This window comes from Scardinius erythrophthalmus (assembly GCF_964197995.2).
Source record: "Scardinius erythrophthalmus genome assembly, chromosome: 5".
Taxonomy (NCBI): domain Eukaryota; kingdom Metazoa; phylum Chordata; class Actinopteri; order Cypriniformes; family Leuciscidae; genus Scardinius; species Scardinius erythrophthalmus.
Genome location: NC_138225.1, coordinates 30,621,230 through 30,642,924, shown reverse-complemented (window position 1 = coordinate 30,642,924; position 21,695 = coordinate 30,621,230). Strand labels below are relative to the sequence as shown.

The window sequence follows — 21,695 nt, the reverse complement described above, 5'->3', positions numbered from 1 at the left end:
ATTGACTGCCTTGCTTCGATTGGGACCATCTTTGCCATCTACAGAAAGGTATGACTGAATATATTTAATAGATTTGCAAGTATGCAAGCAGCCCATGACAGTCCACGTGGATTCCACCCTAGTATCTGAACACACTTTATTTCTCTGTTCACAGTGCACAGACAGCGAGCCGTCTGAGAAAGATGCCCTGCAGTCTGGTCGAAACATAGTGGCTGCTGGATATGCACTGTACGGCAGTGCCACCATGATTGTCCTCTCCACTGGTCAGGGAGTAAACTGCTTCATGTTAGATCCAGTGAGTCCGTTTTACTTACACAATTTTTTACAAATCACTTTTGGGATCATTTACCAGTGAATCAGTTGGTATCACAGTTTATTCAGTCTACACAAAGCAAGCTTAAAATGTGTAGCAATGTGTAGTTAATAATTTGTAGCTGGAAATGATATGATTCATATCATTAGCTATAGGAGACATAGGTTGAAACTGTACACTCTTAGAAGAAAGGTTTCTTTAGAACCATAAAGTGTTCTGTCTATGTGGTAGCTTTTAGGGGTTCCCATCATGGGATCATTTTCTGGATTAAGTTTTAATGAATTAATTTAGTTTTATTTTTTTTTAAATCAAATTTTATGAATTAAACAGCTTGTAAACACGTTTATTACTACCTATTCTCTTCCTTATTTTTTTAACTGAGGACAAATCTAAGTTATTTTCCATGATAATTGCCAGCATACCACAGATGCTCTCCAAATACAATAAGTTCTAAATAACACATGCATTAATGAATTTAAATGTCAGGCTATTGGAGAGTTCATTCTGGTGGACAGAGATGTGAAGATTAAGAAGAAGGGGAAGATCTACAGTCTGAATGAAGGTTATGCCCTTTATTTCAATCCTGCCGACACAGAATACCTGCAGAAGAAAAAGTTCCCGGAGGTTCAGTATGCATTTTTTTCCCAAAAAATATTTCCCTAAACATAATAAAAGCTGAACAAACTTATACATTTCAAATACACCTCCAGCTACTAAAGGACACACATGGAGTATAACTGTAAAAATGTGTTCAGGATGGCAGTGCGCCCTATGGAGCCCGTTATGTAGGTTCAATGGTGGCAGATGTGCATCGGACGCTTGTTTATGGAGGAATCTTCCTTTACCCTGCAAATGTGAAGAGCCCCAAAGGAAAGGTACTTCATCTAAACATTGTTTACATTCACGTGACCTTGTTTAAACGTAGATGCCGTCACGCCAATAAATCAACTGTTGAGCAATTTTCTTTCTGAACTGCATTTAAACACTTTAAACGCATCATATTTTCAGATATATATGCGTTTATATATATTCAGATGAATATATATTCGGTAATACTGTAGAATAGGAGTCCATTGATAGAATAAATATGATTATTTATTTCTCATTAATTGTTGCTTGATAAAGCCTTATTCAGCAGCCCAAATAAAAAGTATTTGAACACCCAAATTGCACTAAAAAAAACCATGAATGCATTAGCACCTTCTAAGGAAGTTTAGAACCGCTAGATCAGAACTAACATAACTTTTCTAAGACATTTTGCAGTTAGGTCCCAATGAATTCCTCTCAAGTTCATTCAGAGTAACCACAGGTGCAATGATCTACCATGTTTGACTACATGTAGCAATGTAAATGTAATGTAGTGTTTAACTAATTTAATGACATTCATATATTCACTTAAGAGTGTCCAGATAGTTTTGCGGACACTGTTCTATTTAATGAAATGCTTAAATGAAGTGAAGGCATGGAAAGCATGTATGACCTTTGCTCCAGTTCTTTTGTTTGGTGTCAAATATGCAGGCGTGTCAATGTTTATTCTCTCTATCCGTAAGACCTGGAATAGGATCCATTGCATTATAGATACTTGTGTTAAAACCTTTGTGCCATGCTGTTACTTCACAGTATCATAATTCAAATACCTCAGTGAGAAAGCTTTTAATGCTTCACTCACCTGTGTCTGCTACAGCTGCTTTTAAAGCCTATAGAGGGAGCTGTAGGAATAGGAGGAAGCCCTAGCTAAATGTTCTTAAAGGAACACTCCACCGTTTTTTGAAATAGGGCTTATTCACTTTCTTTCCTACATTTAGATAGGTGGTGGGCAAATGCATTTTTGTCTCAGTGCATGCATTGTTTTAGTTTTACAGGGTCGGCGCTAGCTTAGCTTAGCATAATGAATGGAATCCTTTATTGCCAGCTAGCATGTCCTGAGTAAAAGTGATATAAAAAAAAAAAAAACCACCTAATTACTTCTTGTGGCCTGCGTATTCACAACAAGTACAAATAGCGATGCAGATTAACACTAGGCGATTTCCTATGCAGATATTGACTTGGGACTATATTAGGGGGAAGCACAGGCGAAGCACTGCTACTTGGGCGCAGAGATATCACGCCCAAGTAGCAGTGCTTCGCCTGTGCTTCCCCCTAATATAGTCCTTAATATATAAGTCAATATCTGCCTAGGAAATCGCCTAGTGTTAATCTGCATAACTATCTGTACTTGTTGTGAATACGCAGGCCACAAGAAGTAATTAGGTGGGTTTTTATCACTTTTACTCAGGACATGCTAGCTGGCAACAAAGGATTCCATTCATTATGCTAAGCTAAGCTAGCGCCGACCCTGTCAAACTAAAACAATGCATGCACTGAGACAAAAATGCATTTGCCCACCTATCTAAATGTAGGAAAGAAAGTGAATAAGCCCTATTTCAAAAAACGGTGGAGTGTTCCTTTAATGTGGCTGGGACTGGTAGAGACTTGTAAAACTCTTTCACCCTCTTCAGCTCAGACTTCTCTATGAGTGCAACCCCATGGCCTTCATCATGGAGCAGGCCGGAGGAATGGCCACCACAGGGACCACCAACATCCTGGACATCCAGCCCGAGGACATCCATCAGCGGGTACCTGTGGTGATGGGCTCCCCTGATGATGTCCAAGAGTACATCTCCATCTTTCAGAAACACCATAAATGAAGACCAATAGTCAGATATATAATACTTGACACTCCAGAATGAGAGACCAAAATATATTCTTACTTACAAAATACCTCAGTAATATAGATCTAATTCCCTAAAACCAAATGTTTTTATACACTTTATACCTCCAAAAAAGAAATATAAGAAGTATTTTAGAGAACACGGACTAAGCAGTGATTACTTTTTTTTTTTTTTTTTTTTTGCGAAAAACTTGAGACCAAAACATTTTCTTTTAGAGAAACACAATGTGTTCTGCACTACAATCTATGTGGCTGTTTTTGGCAGCTGGAATTGTTGTCAAGCAAAAAGACAGAAGCAAGTTCATGAGGATGAATTGAATTTAAATTGATCTAATTTCTTTCTGTACAGATCAAAATATATTGTGCCTTGATTGCACCCTATTAAGGGAAGCTGTGAATAAAGCTCTTAGCAAAACAAAAGACTTTGAAAGACATGTTTGTTCTGTGTTAAGAACTCGTACATTAAAGTTAACATGAAATGGAAGAAGTCTTCCCTATTGTGAGTGAAACGGCTTCTTGAACAAGAAAAATGTGAGTTTGTCTATGGGAAACTGATTGGATCGTTGTGGTTGGCTATTGCTGTGGTGTCATGTGAGTGACAGGTTGGTCCCGCCCTTGCGCCAGTAATCACATCATCAAAGAAGAGATGCTGCTGCAAAAGGGAGGGGAAGTTATTTTGATTAATGACTACGATAGCACACACACAAATAATAATAATAATAGCGTGCATGGATAAATCATTTAAAATAAATGAAAGGCTGATAGGTCCTTAACTCGTTTGGTAGTGTGGGATTACAAGTTTAAGAATCTGTTTAAGATCTGCCGATCCTCCGTCTTGACATAACATCACATGAAAAACTAAGGAGAAGTACTGTAGGCTACATTGTATTTAGCATTTAAAGGGTAACTAAACCCTAAAACAACTTTTTTTTAGTTCATAATCTGTAAGAATGGGGCTTTATTAATGCTGTTCATTGATTCAAGTAATTTTTTTTTTACATTTGGGTTTAAAGTGTTTTAATTTTACAATGGTGTAAAAACGTCTGAGTGCTGCCCTCTTCAGGATGAACAGTGGCTACTACAGTTGAATTTTCCTATTGGAAGTTATGGTGGCCTGTGATGTCAGAGGGAACCAGCTAATCACGCCCTTGCCTACAGAGAGATACGTCTCAGATGCACGCCCCCTCTCCAATGGGCTCTGCCCACTTTTCCAGCATTTTTCAAATATTGCCAGTGGGTGGAGTCAAGCTCTGACCAGGGGTTTAGTTACCCTTTAAGGTAAAGATGGTGACATCAGATGAATGGTTCTGTTGAGCAAAGATTTTAGCTAGTGATATCTGCCAGTTCCTCTACTCTTTATAAGTCAAATGAGCCAGATTACTGAGAGACTCTCACCTTTTGTCTTTAATGGCTCTTGGAGCCCCTTCCCATTCATTGAATGGTTATGCTGATTGGATTAGGACTGATGACACTATAGAGTCTGGGGCGGGGGATGCTATAACTGTATACATTCTGACAAATATCGGTAGTGTTGATGTTAGCAGTCTGCAGTGCGCTTCAGAAACCCTCCACCTCCCCCAGCTCCACATAGATCTGCAGCTACGGGGGTTAATTCATGTATGTTACATATGCAGCAGCAAGTCTTACATGCTCACAGCAATGTCTGCGAGTGTATTGGCAGTAGCAAGTCTCTGTACTTGCTCTGCAGCAGCGTAGCAGATCTATTCCGCCACGACCAAATATATTAAAACTGACAATCTCTCTGAGAGTTGTCATGACAGAAATACAGGCAATATAAAAATGTGTGACTTTAACGTATGTTGATGTTTTAATTGTGTTTCAGTATGCCTCTGAGAACACTTTAACATTATTTGTGAATGAAAAATGCTGTTTCCTTTATCATACTCAATGTATTCCTATATAAACAGAGATTTAAATACAAGACTGTACAAGAATTCAAGCAACCAAATGAAGAGCAGATGACCTTTTCTGTAAAGGCCAGTAGGTGCATAGAGCCCAGCTGACATTTGAGACACATTTTGGGGTGTTGCTCTACATGACCTTGGTCAAAAAACATATGCATGCAAATCTGTTCATTTCAAGATGTTAATGATAATTATTTGTAGCATAGTGCCGTATAAAACAAAATTTGTGTACAGAAATGCTTGCCTGTGTTCAGTGATTTCTCCTGTGTTGGAGCCCACATCTTTTCTGGAAGGTTCTGATCCTTATGAGTTTATTATTTTGGGCTCTGTAGCAGAGAAAGCACCCACATTTAAGGCAATAAGAGCATGAGGCAATGCTTGTTTGGAAATATGTCTTCCAAATCTGTTGAATATGGAGAGCGACGTCTATAGCAGTGCTTAAATATATTGCGTAAACAGTGCTTGTTGAGGATTACGATTTAAATTAAGTCCTCGGAAAGCATGTTAATTGCACTTTTCAGTGCTGTGAATCAAATATAAATTGCTGTTTATCCATTTTCTTTAAATGTGTTTGATGTGTTTAGTCACAGTTCTAGGTTTGACTTTGAGTTATTGGGACACATTTCCATATAAATAAATACACAGTTTTATTAATGCGATCCATTTAACAGACCTCCGGTGTTCATTAAGACATGATTGTCATAAACACTCATGAGCTTTGATTTGTGACCCATGACCTTATAACCCTTGAGTATATGTCATGTGACAACAGTGAACATAAATAATTAGCTGGGAGCCAAGGGACGTGCTTTATAAGTTAGGCTCTTTGAGCTCTGGCTCTATGAGCATTCAGACTATACTACTGTCACTTGATCTGCTTCACCAATATAACCTTGGCCTTCACCCACTCACTGTGTGTGTAAAATAGACTGCCTAGAGTCTCTTCAGTTAGTCTCTGCCTGTCCAACTGCAGCAACTCTCGGATACTGTAAGAATGTCGGATCAGTCGGTCTTTGATGTGGACGTATGGACCCTCACTCGCTTCGTGATGGAGAAGGGGCGGAAGGTGAAGGGGGCCACCGGAGAACTCACACAGCTCATTAATTCCTTGTTAACTGCTATTAAAGCTATTTCATCTGCTGTCAGGAAAGCTGGACTCAATCATCTGTAAGTTTCACTGAATTATTTTGCATTATGAGAATGAATATGTTTTACTCTGTGTTGTGAACACATTCTTTGACTGTACGAAGCAGAAGAGGGTGAAACCAATTCTAAAATCAAAATGATAGATATACCTAGTTATGGTTTTTGAGACTATTTAAAGTTAGTTCTAGTAAAATAACTGTAAAGTTACAGTGTATGGTTAGTTAAACAACAAACTAGGTTGCTTTTTATTTTACAGTATGTGCACTAGATACTAACCCTGAACCTATGTAGTTGTAGTTACCTATTACTGGGTACTTTCTACTGTATGGTTACAGTAGAAAGTACTCAGTAATAGGTAACTACATGGGTTAAGGTTATGGTTTAGGGGTAGGTGCAGGGTTAGTTTGTAGTTATTACCCAGTTTGAATAATGTGTAATCCACAAAAAAGCGAGACACCTTAACAAACACGGAGAAGTCAACATTAAACAGCAACGATAACTCAGACGATGCCGAAGAAAGAACTAAGAGGAACTGAGGGCTTAAATACACGGGGAAGGTAATAAATGAAACAAAGAACAGGTGTGAAACGCAATCAGAAACCATGGCAACAAATAATGATCAAGAACAGAACATGACCGTTGCCATGACATGCGGAACAGGACTAAAAAATAAAAGTGCTACCATAAATCCATTTTAGTAGTTTGTAATGTAGTTGTCTTTGTAAAGAAATAATAATAATATCATTATAATAATCCTAATAATTATGAAATAATATAAATGATCTATTATTACATGTGAGGTTGTTCATTTCTCATTTACTAATATGTAATTCTCGTGACAGCATTATTTAGGAATAAGGAATTGCCACCATTTACTATTTTTGGGATCTGAACCTCAGTATCTACTTTTTAATAATATTATGTTCTGTTTCACTGAACACAGTCAAGGTCTTGCCGGGCAGGTGAACGTCACAGGCGATGATCAGAAGAAGCTGGATGTGCTTTCCAATGATCTGGTCATCAATATGCTGTATGCCTCTTATGGCACCTGTTTGATGGTTTCTGAGGAGAACGAGAATGTCATCTACACACCTGCTGAGAAAAGAGTATGAGCTTTGTGATATAAGTCTTGTTTATGAATATATAGATTTTACTGTTCAATACTGGTAATTATTTACTCACTCTCATGTCGTTCCAAACCTGTAGGATGGTTTTCTTTCCACAAAAAAATGTTAGGTAGAAGGTTTATGCTGCTCTTTTCATAAAGACACTCCTAAAAGTGCATTTTAAAAGCTTCACAAAAGTAAAAGAAAAAAGAAAAGCTACTAAAAATTATGGAAATTAAATCAATATTTACTAAAAATAGGAAAATCGCATCCAACATCATTAGTGTATTGACATGCCATATTTGGATGTAAACGTATACAGAGAGATATTTTCATTGGTTTAACTTAAAGGTCCCGTTCTATGCCCCTTTTCACAAGATGTAAAATAAGTCTCTGATGTCCCCAGAGTGTGTATGTGAAGTTTGAGCTCAAAATACCCAACAGATAATTTTTTACAGCATGTTTAAATTGACATTTTTTGGGGCTCAGAAAAATGAGCCGTTTCAGTGTGTCCCCTTTAAATGCAAATGAGCTGCTGCTGGATGACACAGGGGGCGGAGCTTCATGAGCTCGTGCTCAGTCTGTCAGGAAAAATTCATCTCACGGAATGATAATAATATCAGAAACTCTCAGTAACGGCGTTCATTTCGAGTCGGACAATAATGCCTACAGAGTCAGAGTGCTGTATAGAGATGAAACAGGTATGGTTTAGTAGTTTAATTACGGTTATTATAACGTATTTGTCATCTGCTTGTAGGCTATGTATCCATTATTTATTAATAGCCTACAAGTCTGCTGTCTGAATGATGATCAAACATGTACTGATGAGTTTAATAAAGTTTATTGTACATCACACAAAAGATGAAGCGTCAGTTTTACTTCAGAAAATCACCGTAAGAGCTGAGTAAACACAGTAGGCTAAGTTATAAGAAGTGCGCAAGTAGCCAGTAGAGTTGAGGGAGCATTCCTGTGGGCGGAGGTTAGTCAAGAAACGGTTCTGGTGATGTCACCAATGCAGGATGTAGAGGGGTGTAGTCCAATCAAGCCGTTTTTTGTAGTCAACTTCTGTTAAATAAAATATCTCGCTTGGCATTGAACTTTGAGCTTTATAATTTTACAGATATTATTTATGCTCTAACAGCAACATTACACACTAACTAAAGTTTGAAACATGGAATCGCATGCAACGGGACCTTTAAGAAAATCTGAAATTGTATCGTATTGAATATAATGGTGCTTTTGCCATTTTTTTTAGCTTGACAGGCTCTTGCTTTTCCTTTTGTGTTCAAAGAAGAAAGAAAGTTGCTTAATACAGGTTTAAAACAACATGAGAGTGAGTAAACGAAGACAAAATATATATTGTGAACTATTCCTTTAACACCTGATACCACCAAAGGTAAAAATAATAGAATGTATATAAATTGGAGTTGTAATTTCAGCAATGAACTCTGGTCTAACAAGTAGCCTAAATATTAGTGTGCTTATGATAAAATGAGACTGCTACTCTTTGGAAACACTGTTATGAGAGACAAAAGAGAATAATCTAACTCAGAATGTGTTGTATGTTTTACAACGTCTCAAAATAACTCAAAACAACAACAACAATTCATAAAAATTCAAATAAAACATTATCAAAACAGTTAGAATGGGATATAGTATGATTAGTTTCCATCACATATACTGTACAGTACCAGTCAAAAGTTTGGAAACGTTACTATTTTTAATGTTTTTGAAAGAAGTCTCTTATGCTCATCAAGCCTGCAGTTAAAAAAAAAACAAAAAAACAGTAATATTATGAAATATTATTACAATTTAAAATAATGGTTCTCTTTTTTAATATATTTTAAAATGTAATTTATTTTTGTGATGCAAAGCTGAATTTTCATCAGCAAGTACTCCAGTCTTTGGTGTCTCATGATCCTTCAGAAATCATTCTAATATGATGATTTGATACTCAGTTATTATCAATGATGGAAACAGTTGTGCTGCTTAATATATTTTTTTGGAATACTTTTTTCAGGATTCATTGATGAGTAAAACGTTAACAGCATTTATTCATAAAAACAGCATTTATTCAAAATAAAAACATTTCTAACAATATAAATCGTTACCATCACCTTTTATCAATTTAACGCATCCTTGTTGAATTAAAGTACTAATTTCTTAAAAAAAAAATAGTTATTGTTCCCAAACTTTTGAACGGTAGTGTATATTGTTACAAAAGATTTCTATTCTAAATAAATACAGTTCTTTTTAACTTTTTATTCATCAAATAATCCTGAAAAAAGTATCTCAGGTTATAAAAAAAATATTAAGCAGCACAACTGTTTCCAACATTGATCATAAATCATCATATTAGAATGATTTCTGAAGGATCATAAGACACCAAAGACTGGAGTACTTGCTGATGAAAATTCAGCTTTGCATCACAAAAATAAATTACATTTTAAAGTATATTAAAAAAGAGAACCATTATTTTAAATTGTAATAATATTTCATAATTTTACTTTTTTTTTTTTTTTTTTTACTGCAGGCTTGATGAGCATAAGAGACTTCTTTCAAAAACATTAAAAATAGTAACGTTTCCAAACTTTTGACTGGTACTGTACATCCAATTGTCAATGTTAAATAATGGGAGAAAACTTTAATAGTTCGGTAAAATAAAATTGGATGTCTGTAATAATTAAACAAATAAACCCTTAGAAATGTCTGTGTGCTTTCAATAGTTATGGCTGCTATATAATCTACGCTATTTGTCAGTCTAATGTACCCTGTGTTCATTCATATTTGTTGGGAGTTCATTCAGATAATTACCACATGAGGTCGCCGTCTCATTTCGGATGCATACTCAGTTCAGGCTGCTGTTTGTCACAGGGAAAGTATATAGTCTGTTTTGATCCTCTGGATGGCTCTTCCAACATTGACTGTTTGGCCCCCATAGGCACCATCTTTGCCATCTACAAAAGGGTGAGTGAGTGTTTGTACTGCATCTGTTGACTGCAGAGTTTTGGAGTTGCATGTGCATTTGGTGTACTTTTTGATGCATGCGAGAAATCCATAAGCAAATGCAATAGATAAATAAATGATAGAATGTAAGCTTTAATTCTGTCATGTGGTGTGCGAGATGGATTGGTTTGATGTTTGGTGTTCTTGTGTTACTCTCCCATGCAGATTGACGAGGTATGCTGACTGCATTTGACCCTGCCTGATGACAAATATTGGCTAAGCATGAATTCAATATAACTTTAAATAGATTTTATTAAGTGCACTAGAATGGAACGAATAACAACGGCACAGCGTAGTCTGTTATTTAAGTTTAAGTTTTAATATAATGTTTTCTTACTACGAATCGTTAAAAAGTTACACTTCACGTAGAACTGCAGTAACAAACATGCACGCTAGGTGGTGGGTTTGTTAAAATGTTAACGTGCATGTACAATTTATTTGCTTTAACAATTCATTTAATCCCGAAGATCTTAAATTCACTGTTTTGTCTTTGAGGACGGACCGTTGATTTAGTTGTTTTTTCCTGTTTCAGGTCTCAGACGGAGAACCGACTATCAAGGACGCCCTACAGCCGGGCAATCAGATCGTGTGTGCGGGTTACGCGCTGTACGGCAGCGCCACGGTAGTGGCTATCAGTACTGGAACTGGAGTTGACTTCTTCATGCTGGATCCAGTACGCACAAAAAAGTTCAATCTGCTGAAATGATAGACTAATGATGAATAATGATGGCAGGACTTTATTAAATAAATAAATAAATAAATAAATATGAAAAGTAGGCTGTTCTGAAATCAGAGTTTTATGGCCATGTCGGCTAGCCTAGTTCAAGGTATGTAGGAATCAGTTAATTAAAGGGATTAATTCACCCTAAAATTTTAATTTTGTCATTACTTACTTATTATCAAGTTGTTCCAAACCTGAACGAGTTTCTTTTTTTCTGTTGAACACAAAATAAGATGTTGGTAACCAACCAGACAGTTGATGGCACCCATTGGTATTTTTTTCCTACTATGGAAGTCAATGGGGCCCATCAACTGTCTGGTTACCGACATTCTCCACAAGATTTTATTTTGTGGTCAACAGAAGAAATAAACTCATTCAGGTTTGGAACAACTTGAGGGTGAGTAAATGATGACAGAATTTTTATTTTTTGGGTGAACTATCCCTTTAAAGGCACACCAAATGATTTAAGTGAATCATTTACAGCTTAACGACTATTATGAGCAAAGTAAACAGACACCGAACATAATATTGTCTTAAAAAGATAAATAGTTATGTAGTAAACTGTGAAACTTTTTTTATACTTATATAATGTGTTACTGAGAGTTGTTTCACTTCTCTTTTTATGGTTTTACACATTAAGAGCACTTCTTTTTTCAATTTCGGATAAAAGTCTGGAATAGTTTGTGGCTGTAGTGAACTAGTTTTGATTCCGCATCTTAGGCTAATGTATTTTTAGGTTTATTACAGCATACAGTATTGTACGGTATCATTGTGAAACATGAGCTCATTATTTTTTTTATGTTCCTTTTCTTCAGGCAATTGGAGAATTCATTCTGACAGACAGAAATGTGAAGATCAAGAAAAAGGGGAAGATTTACAGTATCAACGAGGGCTATGCTAAGTACTTTGAGCCTGCAGTCAATGAGTACATAAAGCACAAGAAATATCCAGAGGTGGGTTCCCTACAGAGACATACATAGCCAAAGAATGTTGCTTAGTCTTTTTATATTATTTTAGGAAAGTCTTATTGTTGCTAACCAAGATTTTTTGAGTGATTCCGTAAGACCACAGCACAAATCAGCCGTTGAGTGCATATGGTGATTTGCTGTGTACAAAACATCATGTGAAAGAGCTGTACGTACTCACATGCTCATGACATGTTGCGACAGAACAGAAAATGTTGCTTAGCTGGCCTGAAGATCACTTGGTTTAAAACAAAGTGAGTCTGAATAATGCTTGCTGACTGATCAACAGCTTGCATGACTGCATTGCCGTGCTTAGCATCAGCTGATGTTTACACACGTTCCATCTGCTGGAAAGTGATGAGTGACTTCCTTTGCAGAGTTTTGTTCTTTTTTCTGACCTGGAACATAGACTCAGCATATGTAACTGATTTGAGAGCGACTGCGTGCAGTGAGTGATCATAAAATATGCCGAGTATGAATTTTCCGTGGGTCAGCTAGTTAATTATTAATATACATTTTTTTTTTTTTTTTTTGTGAATAGATGTGAGATCTTGTGTTTCCAGGAATACTTGTTTTTGTTTCTTCATTTTAAGATCATCTTAAGCAGTCTGATGGTGATAAAGAAAAAGTAAACAAGAAATAGATAAAAAACTTGCCAATCACGTTCATTATGTTATCAACTCTGGCATGTTTTATGTGGAATATCATGTTGTTTTCGTAGAAGTGTTGTCAGAAACATGTTATCTCATGAAGTATTGATTTGTCTGTTGTGTCTGTCATTGCTTGAAGTGGGGTTGGCTAAGGGAACACGCTGCCACCTCTTAAAATACAAATTTAGAGCCAAATATTACAACTTTATGTAGTTTCTTTTTGTTGTTTTACTGCTCACATCTTTCTAAAGGAAGAGGGATTTCATTTGGTGACAGATGTGTTGGTTGCACTCTATTTTAAGGTGTCCTTGTTACAGTGTAATTATACAAATACATACTGAGAAATATGAATTACCAACATGTACTTACTATATAATTAGGGTTAGGAGTAGGGTTTGGTTTAGGGTTAGTTGCTGTTTTATTATAAGTACATGTAAGGTGTGTAACACTGTAAAATAAAGTGTCACTGATGTGTTTTAGCTGTCCAGCTGGGTTTCAGTTTCCTGGAACTTCTCACACTACTTCCTGCTTTCCTATCCTCTTTTACTGAAGCACTTGTGACCTTTTATTCCCGACAATTTTTGTTTAGATTGTGTGCAGACTGTGGTGCAAGTGGAAATTATTTTCAGTTTATTCAAAAATCCAAGCCTAGAATGATAGATATGAAGAAAGTTTGAGTTTTTGATCCTGATTTTATATTTGATGAAATGTAATTGTTTCACAGGATGGTAGTGCCCCGTATGGTGCCAGGTATGTTGGGTCGATGGTGTCTGATATACACCGTACCATCGCTTATGGCGGCATATTCATGTACCCAGCCAATGAGAAGAGTCCAAAAGGAAAGGTAAGCTCACATGTTTTAAGATATTCAGGGCAAACTGGAAACTGGTCATAAAAATCACATCAGGTGATAGCGATATAATAAATAATGAGTATGACGTCAGGTTATTTCTATTTGGCTTTCATTTTTATTTCATTTTATTTCAGTAATTTAAGTATTTCACCGTATTTTATTTTAGTTTGTTGCCAAGGCAACATTTCTCATTTTTTCCATTCAAGTTTTTTTTAGATTACATTTTCATCTAACATATTTATTTATTTATTTAACTTTATTTTAATAGAATATTGCAGCTGTGACGTCAAAACACAGAAGACTAATTGGCCAGGGTTTTCCTTTTGGTTTTTATAATGGGTTTTTTTTCAGTTTATGAGAAACATAAAGTCTGTGGTAAACATAACTTGATGATTTACGGTTTACCACAGATCTTATTTTACTCATAAACTGAAAAAGCCCATCATAAAAAACCATAGGAAAATCCAGAGGGAAACACTGGCCAATTAGCCTTCTGGGTTTTGACGTCACAGCTGCAATAATCTATTAAAATGAAGTACACCAAAAGATTTTTAAAAGATATTTAAAATGTGAGAGACCAAAAACATGACTATAAAAAAAATAATAGATATAACAGTATTGTTCCTATATAGTGTGTGGAATGCCGCGATGTGACAAAGACAGCACAGCACACACTAAGGCTGCCTCCAAAATCGCATACTCTCTTGAGTAGGTACTTGTTTTGAATAAGTACTTCACGATCGCTTAAAAACTATGTACTATATAGTATGAATGTGTGTGGCATGAATGTAATTCCGACTACATTCAGCATGTTGTCATTATCACGTGACCTACCAGCGTCAGTTACATTGCTTCTCCGCCATTCATAAACCCTCTCCCGTGGCCTTATGGGATAGTAAAGTCTCCATCTTATGCACACTTCAGAATCTTGCCGGAAGTAGGTCATCCAGGGCAATTTTTGCTTACTCTTTTATGAGTACTGTGAAATCGGACATACTTCTTTTGTTACATACAGTTTTTCGCCTACTGTATAGTAGGGAAGTATGCAATTTCGGATGCAGCCTAACAGATTCCCTTCACAAACGGAGTCCTGACTGTGAGCACAGGAAATCTCGCACAACCTCTACTGGTCAAACTCGAATTTAGAGTAGACAAACATGGCGGACGACGGAAAAAGAAGAAACTGCGATAACAGACCTTATTCACACCAGTGCCATCTTTGATTTTTAATGGGAATCAAAGCGAGGGTGTGAGGGATAGACATGCATCTCGTCAGTTGGTTTCCCTGCTATTTAATGTGTTTTTGGATTGTTCTGCTGACGAAACACTGCAAAAATATCTTTCCAAGACATTTCAGTAGAGAAAATGATGTGATCTAGGAGCTTCATACAGCTTTTAAAGCGAATGCCATTGAAAACACAGTAAGTCTATTCCTCACAGCCTCGCTCATGGCGCTGCTCTGAATAAGGTCTATAGTGTTTGGACTGCTTATTGTTCGCTGGGAAAAAATAAAAAGTTTCGGATGATGTCGTGGAGACTTCCATCACCTCACTTTCTGATTGGGTATCGTTTTGTTCCACGTGACAATCTAAATAGTGCATGGTGTTTCCTCGGGGTTCCCCTCACACAACAGGATTTCTGATTGTAAATATTCAATGTTGGATATTTGCAATTTGAGATTGGTGCGGGCCCCAATGATCTACCAAGCAGATTCAATCACTTCTAACACATATTCTGAACATCTGATAAGATAATCTGTAGAACCATCAAGATAATCAGGACTTTACCCAGGATTGACGGAGGGGAGAATTGGGCCTAAAATCGGCCTGATTATCTTGTAGTGTGTGGCTGCCTTTAGTCTTCCGGGGTTTGCCTGCATCACTCTATTAACAATATGTATGTATTAATTCTAGCTTTAGTTAGCAGACTAGGTCAATCTATCATAAGTTACACTGTAAATGACTTGATGGTTTACAGCAGGTGCAGGGCAGGTCGTATTCCGATAACAGAGAACCTCTCATTTGAGGTTGAAGAGCTGTGTCATTCCTGACAATGGCAGTGCTCAAACACACAGCATAAGCCTAAGCTGGAGCAAATACACACTACTGCATGAAAGCAGTGACCCAGATATAGTATCTGCAGTTCACACTGCTTTTCAAGAAATTCCAGTGTATAAACTTTTATATGCATTTACACAATCCAGTTTCTTTGTTCTACATAGATAAGACCAAAATGAATCCATAAAACATACTCAATGACCCAAATTGAAACATACCGGCTTCAAACTCGGAGGTAAAACTAGGATACATGTTCACGGTTTAGACCCTTTGAAAAATAACTTGGATCGTCAGCGTTATGTAACTTCTTTTTTGTGTTTCATGCTCTCCAGCTGAGGTTGCTGTACGAGTGTAACCCCATAGCCTTCCTGATCGAGCAGGCCGGAGGCATCGCCACGACAGGCACCCAGCGCGTCCTGGATATTATCCCCGAGGGACTGCACCAGAGAGCGCCCTTTGTGGCGGGCTCTCCAGATGATGTGGAGGAGTACTTGTCCTTTGTCAAGAAACACAAAAAATAGAGATTTCGGTTGTGATTTGATCCATTGAAAATCACATGGCATCGAGTTAGCATGCAAAATATCACAGTAGCTTTTTTTAAATTGTAGAAACAATGCTTTTGTAAACAGAATCACATTAAATTTCCTGTATTTAAAATAATTTTTTTTTTTCCAGATTTGTTCTTCTACCCCTTTCGCAATCTGTCTTTCTTTATGCGAACATAATGTGCCTTCCGGAATGTGTTTTTTGTTTGTTGGTAAAGTGTTTACACCCTCTGGTTCTTACAAACCCCTCCCTACTAGTACAAGAGCCAAAACCCAGTAATCTCCACCCCACAAGTCTTAGTTTGCTGGTCATGATGACGGCCCATGCAATGGCAAAATGCCAAGAGATAAACAAATAGGACACATTGAGCAAACAAATGTTAATGTTCACCTCTCCTGAAGATCAGAACACAATACAGTGAAGAAGAAATCGATCGTGACAGTATGTCTGGAAAACCTTTTTTTTAAACCCTCATGAACATGACTTATGCTGCTGCTTAGGTTTAAGTTTAAGAAAGCAGTACTGAAAACCAGTACCATTCAATCATAACCGACTAACTTCCTGTTTGAATAGGCTTAGTTACACTAGTTTGGATTTTCTGTTTGCTAATCAAGTCAACAAAATGTCGCGGTGAGGTGATAGGAATACATTTGTTTTGCAAATGATATGTAAATCTACAGCAAAATATACACACAATCGTTCAAAAGTTTCGATTTTTTTGGGAAAAAAGTATCCTATCCTCACCAAGGCTGCACTTATTTGATCAGAAATACAGTGACATATTCCAATTTAAAAAATGTTTTCGATGTAATTTATTCTTGTGTTGGCAAAGCTGAATTTTCAGAATCATTACTTCAGTCATCAGTGTCACATGATCCTTCAGAAATCATTCTAATATGCTGATTTGGCGCTCAAGAAAAAATTATTTTGAACAGTAGTGTATGCTGTTATGGGTAATAATATGTATTTAAATTCTATATATAAAACTACTGGAAGAATGTAAATCCAAGCGGAAACAGTTCCAATTTTAAAAGTTTAATTGATCATACAGAGAGTAGAAATAAAAAAAAACATATTTGTACATTTCAATTTAAACTAAAGAACATGTATTTACATTGAGGCAAAAATCAACTAAATCAATGCGATTAAAATGACCACAAAAAAAAAAACAATTGCATAAAGTCCCTAAAACAGTGTCACACAATGCCTAGAGCTTGAGGTTTCTCTCTCTCACAGTCTCATTCAGGCTGTGATACACAGTCCCCTATGTTAGGCGACTCCTTTTTTACTACACTAGTGGATTTCAGTGAACCACTCAAGTACCCGAGACACTAATGTGGCCTTCTGGTACAATGTCTTGATTCGAGAGGTATCTTCCTTAGACCAGAGGGTAGCTAGCTGCTGTTGCAATGCCACAGTGGTTGTGTCGGTCCTTTGCCATTAAGATATATCCTTTATCACCCCAGTTCTCACTCCAGCTAGAATACAGAAAAGGCACATTGGGTTAAAAACACTGGCTTTAAACATTGGCCATTCATGGTTTTAAATGAATGAACAGTATAAATGACCTTCTTACCTGTTCTTGACAATCCAGTACTTCTTGCCATCAACATCCTCACCCTCAAAACCGTAACCAACGGCAAGAACGCCGTGATCTAGCTCCTCGCTGCTGCATTCTTTCTCATAGTATATGCCTATAACAAGAGGTATACATCCGTTAGTTCACATCAACAGGCTTCTCCTTGACTAAATTGTCATAATGTAATTGTCATTTAGTAGACTAGTGGTGAGAAATATGCACACCTGATTGGTAGAACTGGAAAGACTCGTGTCCCGCGTCAATAGCCACTGACACCGGCCCCACAGAGGCTATAGCTTTCATCAGAGCGTGTTCCTTTCCACTGGGAATGTCAACGAATCCGGTGTCATTGGCTGCACTGTATTTGGGATCGTAATGGCAGGGCTGATCGTCCTGAAAACAAATGTAAAACAAAGCATGTATGTTATGGTAATCTTTTAAGTAATTAATCAGAAGATTTCGGAAGAATAAAAAGTTATGTAACTTACAGTTCCCAAGTAGGGGTAGGACTCCTCTGAGTCCAGACCGCTTTGGTCCTTGACGTACTGGAAGGCCTGGTCCATGAGGCCTCCATTACAGCCCTCGTTGCCTTCAGGACGGGAGCAGTCCACCAGGTTCTGCTCACTCAGAGACACCAGTTTTCCAGTCTTCCTGAACATCTGACCCTCCATGGCTCCGGTAGTGCTGAAGGCCCAGCAAGAACCGCACTCACCCTGAAAATATCACATTTGAAAATGTTTAGCGATTCTCAAGCAGGGGGGCCAGGGGCCATAAGGACCAAGATATTTCTTATTTTGGTATCACATTTTATTTCTTCAAAGAACCACTGTCTTGAAAAACCTGGATATATGAAGAGGCCTAATTTCAAAGATGTGAATTTTAGACCAGGAAAAGTCATGTGAATTAATAAACCATGGGTATTTTTTAATAACTGCTACTAGTCACTAGTAATAGCAAGCTCTAAAATATTTTGTTAGTTGTTAGTTACTTTTTTAGTTTTGAATATTGTTGTGCCTTGGTTAAAAAGTTTAGTAGTTTATTGAATAGGCCTAACAGATGTTTATTTATGACATGGTTTCTCTGTAATTACCCGAAAACAACTATAATCTTTCACACACATCATATAGATCTAATTTTCAAAGTGGTCAGACCAGTTTTTTTTTTTTTTTTTTTTTTTTAGCTTAAATAAGAGCCGTGACTCATATTCCATTGTATATCATTTCTAGCTAGTTGAGATAAAGGCAGCTATCTCACCTGATCTTTCACAGGAGTCACATATCCCTTTTCTCTCCAGTCCAACTTATTTGGGACCTCTAGGAAGTTGGGTTCCATGAAGAGGGATCCAGTGAATCGCCTCTCCTTCTTTTGCTTGAAGCCATTCATCACCTGCCTGAACTCCTCATGAGTCTGTAGATATAGAATAGATTGAGTAATGCTGAAGGAATTTCAAAAATCAGTATGCATACGCCTCAAATAAACTTCTTCTGCAGTCTCACCATGTCACCAAAGTGGTTCATTCCGAGTCTGTACGTGTGTTTGCCCATGGAGTGTTCGAGATTGTGCATTTCGATCTTATTCAAGTTTTTCTCCCAGACCATTCGCCTCCACCCCTCCTCCTTCTGTGTTGAAAGAGATAACACTGAGTTCCACATCTTGCTTCGTTTTTAACTTGTTCATGTACATTTAAAGCCAGCAATCTCTCTTCAAAAGTAACACTCACTTCATGGTATTTTTTACTGTGCCAGTTCTTCCACAGCTCCCAATGGTCATCCAACTGCTTGTCCAGAGTTGGAGCAGCAAATACTGCACTGAGGCACAACGTGAACGCTGCCAAATACACCCTCATGGTCAAAACACTGCGGGGGAAAACAACAACAGGTCAGACATGTTGCAACAAGCGACCATGAACTGTTTTATTCCACGTAAAGATATCAAACTTAAACATATACACGTTATTGTTCTTTTTTTACCACCCTTTTAGTCCGAATATTTTAAATCAAGACATGATTTAAGGGTCTGATATGAACCGACTACCCATTTCTTTGGTAGATCATAATTACAACATAAAAAGTCATAATTACGAGATAAAAAAAATCGAAATTGTGGAAATATAAGACCTTTTAAATCGACTTTTATGTGATTCCGAATTTTAATTACGTAAGTCAGAATTTTTTGTCATATTGTTTTACTTGTGCGGCTGAAATAAGAATTATTGTAATTAATATGCACTAATAAGTGCTGAATAAAGCTATTTAAAATGGTTACATATAATGTTACGCAAGACATTGCTGAAACGGCTTGAACTCTCATGTCAAATATTCATAAATCACCTCACTGCTGTAATTAGGCCTAACGTTAAACGTGTATACATATTTAAAAGAACAGGCGTATTTTTCCACAGTGTCGTGAGATCAGATTACTGCACGATATTTGTTTACATCGTGTAACGTTAAAGAACCAACAGCAGGCAGATGTAACGTTAGTTAATAACCTTGTTATGGATAATAAAAGCGAGTGGACGCGTAAATTAAAAAGACAAACCTATGCCGCCGAACAGAAACGAATCTATATCGGTAACGTTAACGTTATATGACTGTATATCTTCCAAAAAAAAATAATAAAAATTTGTTCACAGCACGGGCCTCCGGACAGACACACACACTGGTCTCTAGAGACAGAAGAGAATACGGTGTTCCTGTAACAGCAGTCACGGGATCTGGGCGGTTGGGTTGCAGCCCAGTTTCTCAGGAAAAGAAAACAAAGAGCGAAACCAGGCCACGGAAATCGAAAAAGAAACTATTGGAACAATTTGAAAGAAATGGCCATAGCAAAACCGCTATGCTTTACCCATCTAACGTTAGGCTATTAAGCGAAGGTATAACCGCGTGTCGAATACAGTTCTAAAGAAGAATGCATTTTGTATTAAGTTAGCTACAGTTCATAAGAATGCATCAGCAACAGAGCGACCTAACAAGCTCGATTCTGTTCTGTATAAACCTAAAACAAAATAAAGATGTATATAATTTGCACTAAAGGGTCCATTTGACCGTTTAAAAAAATAAATAAATGTTAAAACAACAAAAAATTCAGAAAGCTTTAAAAACTCCTGACTCACCCTGTCGTCCTGAATCCAGAAGAAAATATTTTTTTTCACAGACGGACCACAAGTTTATAGCACATCTGAAGGCAAATTCCTCATTTCTCATTGGTCGAGACTCTTGCCTATAGATCTTTTGATCCCGCCCCTGCAAATACGTCAGAGCATGTGACCCACCAGCACGTGATGAGTTCCCGACAGATTATGATCTTACTCATAGAGAAAAACAATGCTGTTTCTAAAGAAACAACATGAATAAGATAAAAAAAATTGGGTTACACTTTATTTTACAGTGTTCCTGTTACATAGTAATAACAGTAAATTAAGCATAATTACATTCAACCAACCCTCAACCAAATCCTAATCCCTAACCCTATACATGTAGTTCATTAATATCACTAAGTACTTAAATATATAATTACACTGTAACAATGACACCTTAAAATAAAGTGTAACCCAAAATTGTTATACCTGTTCACTTGTTTAACATATTACTTACCAGTCAGTAGTGATTTTGCCTCAGACAAGTTCTTACACAACATGAAATCTATTACAGTTGATTGAAAAATGTTAGAAATAATTACCAAACCAAGATTCTAACAGCTGACAAGATCATTTGTAGATAAATAGATTTAAAACTGTGTATACTAAATTATAAAAGATCATAAAACAAAAGGGACTCTATTTTAATAGGCAGTCTTGCATTTTCACTATAAAACCCCTATAAAATGCATTTAACTTCATCACCCTGCTCACTCACACATCGAGAACACAAAGACCAGTGTATTGGATTTACAATCAGTATGTCTATGTGAGGACGTCAGTGCGGGTTATCTAGTGCCATAACTTGACTCTGTGGCAACATTCCACATCGTTTACATTGATGCAAAGCTTTCAGGCAGGCCAGAATTACAGTCCTGCTGAATCTACATAACAACAAACGGGGGGAAATACTGATTAATGGATCGTCTGTCACAAGTAGTGCACAATAGCTGTGGATGGGATGGGAAGATTGCTCAGT

At 37.0% G+C, this 21,695-nt stretch overlaps 3 protein-coding genes across 4 annotated transcripts; 2 read left to right on the top strand and 1 right to left on the bottom strand.

The window, feature by feature from the left end:
- Positions 1-6: 6 nt before the first annotated feature.
- Positions 7-3,434, top strand: fbp1a (fructose-1,6-bisphosphatase 1a). Its single transcript, XM_081364824.1, has 5 exons — positions 7-48; positions 155-295; positions 800-937; positions 1,069-1,188; positions 2,812-3,434. Exons 2-5 carry the CDS (start codon positions 245-247, stop codon positions 2,998-3,000), a joined length of 498 nt encoding a protein of 165 aa, XP_081220950.1. The 5' UTR covers positions 7-48; positions 155-244; the 3' UTR covers positions 3,001-3,434.
- Positions 3,435-5,741: 2,307 nt separating this feature from the next.
- On the top strand, positions 5,742-16,140 carry fbp2 (fructose-1,6-bisphosphatase 2). The gene is made up of 7 exons (XM_081364957.1): positions 5,742-6,115; positions 7,038-7,200; positions 10,075-10,167; positions 10,739-10,879; positions 11,743-11,880; positions 13,267-13,386; positions 15,785-16,140. Exons 1-7 carry the CDS (start codon positions 5,943-5,945, stop codon positions 15,971-15,973), a joined length of 1,017 nt encoding a protein of 338 aa, XP_081221083.1. The 5' UTR covers positions 5,742-5,942; the 3' UTR covers positions 15,974-16,140.
- An 877-nt stretch (positions 16,141-17,017) lies between these two features.
- Positions 17,018-20,822, bottom strand: ctsla (cathepsin La). Of its 2 annotated transcripts, none has more exons than XM_081364958.1 (8): positions 20,693-20,822; positions 19,298-19,433; positions 19,074-19,196; positions 18,832-18,984; positions 18,066-18,290; positions 17,802-17,970; positions 17,575-17,692; positions 17,018-17,476 (listed from the first exon to the last, which is right to left on the bottom strand). In XM_081364958.1, exons 2-8 carry the CDS (start codon positions 19,421-19,423, stop codon positions 17,377-17,379), a joined length of 1,014 nt encoding a protein of 337 aa, XP_081221084.1. In that variant the 5' UTR covers positions 19,424-19,433; positions 20,693-20,822; the 3' UTR covers positions 17,018-17,376. The 2 variants fall into 2 exon arrangements, with proteins under 2 accessions (XP_081221084.1, XP_081221085.1); XM_081364959.1 differs by lacking the exon at positions 20,693-20,822 and adding an exon at positions 20,119-20,690.
- Between the last annotated feature and the right edge of the window lie 873 nt (positions 20,823-21,695).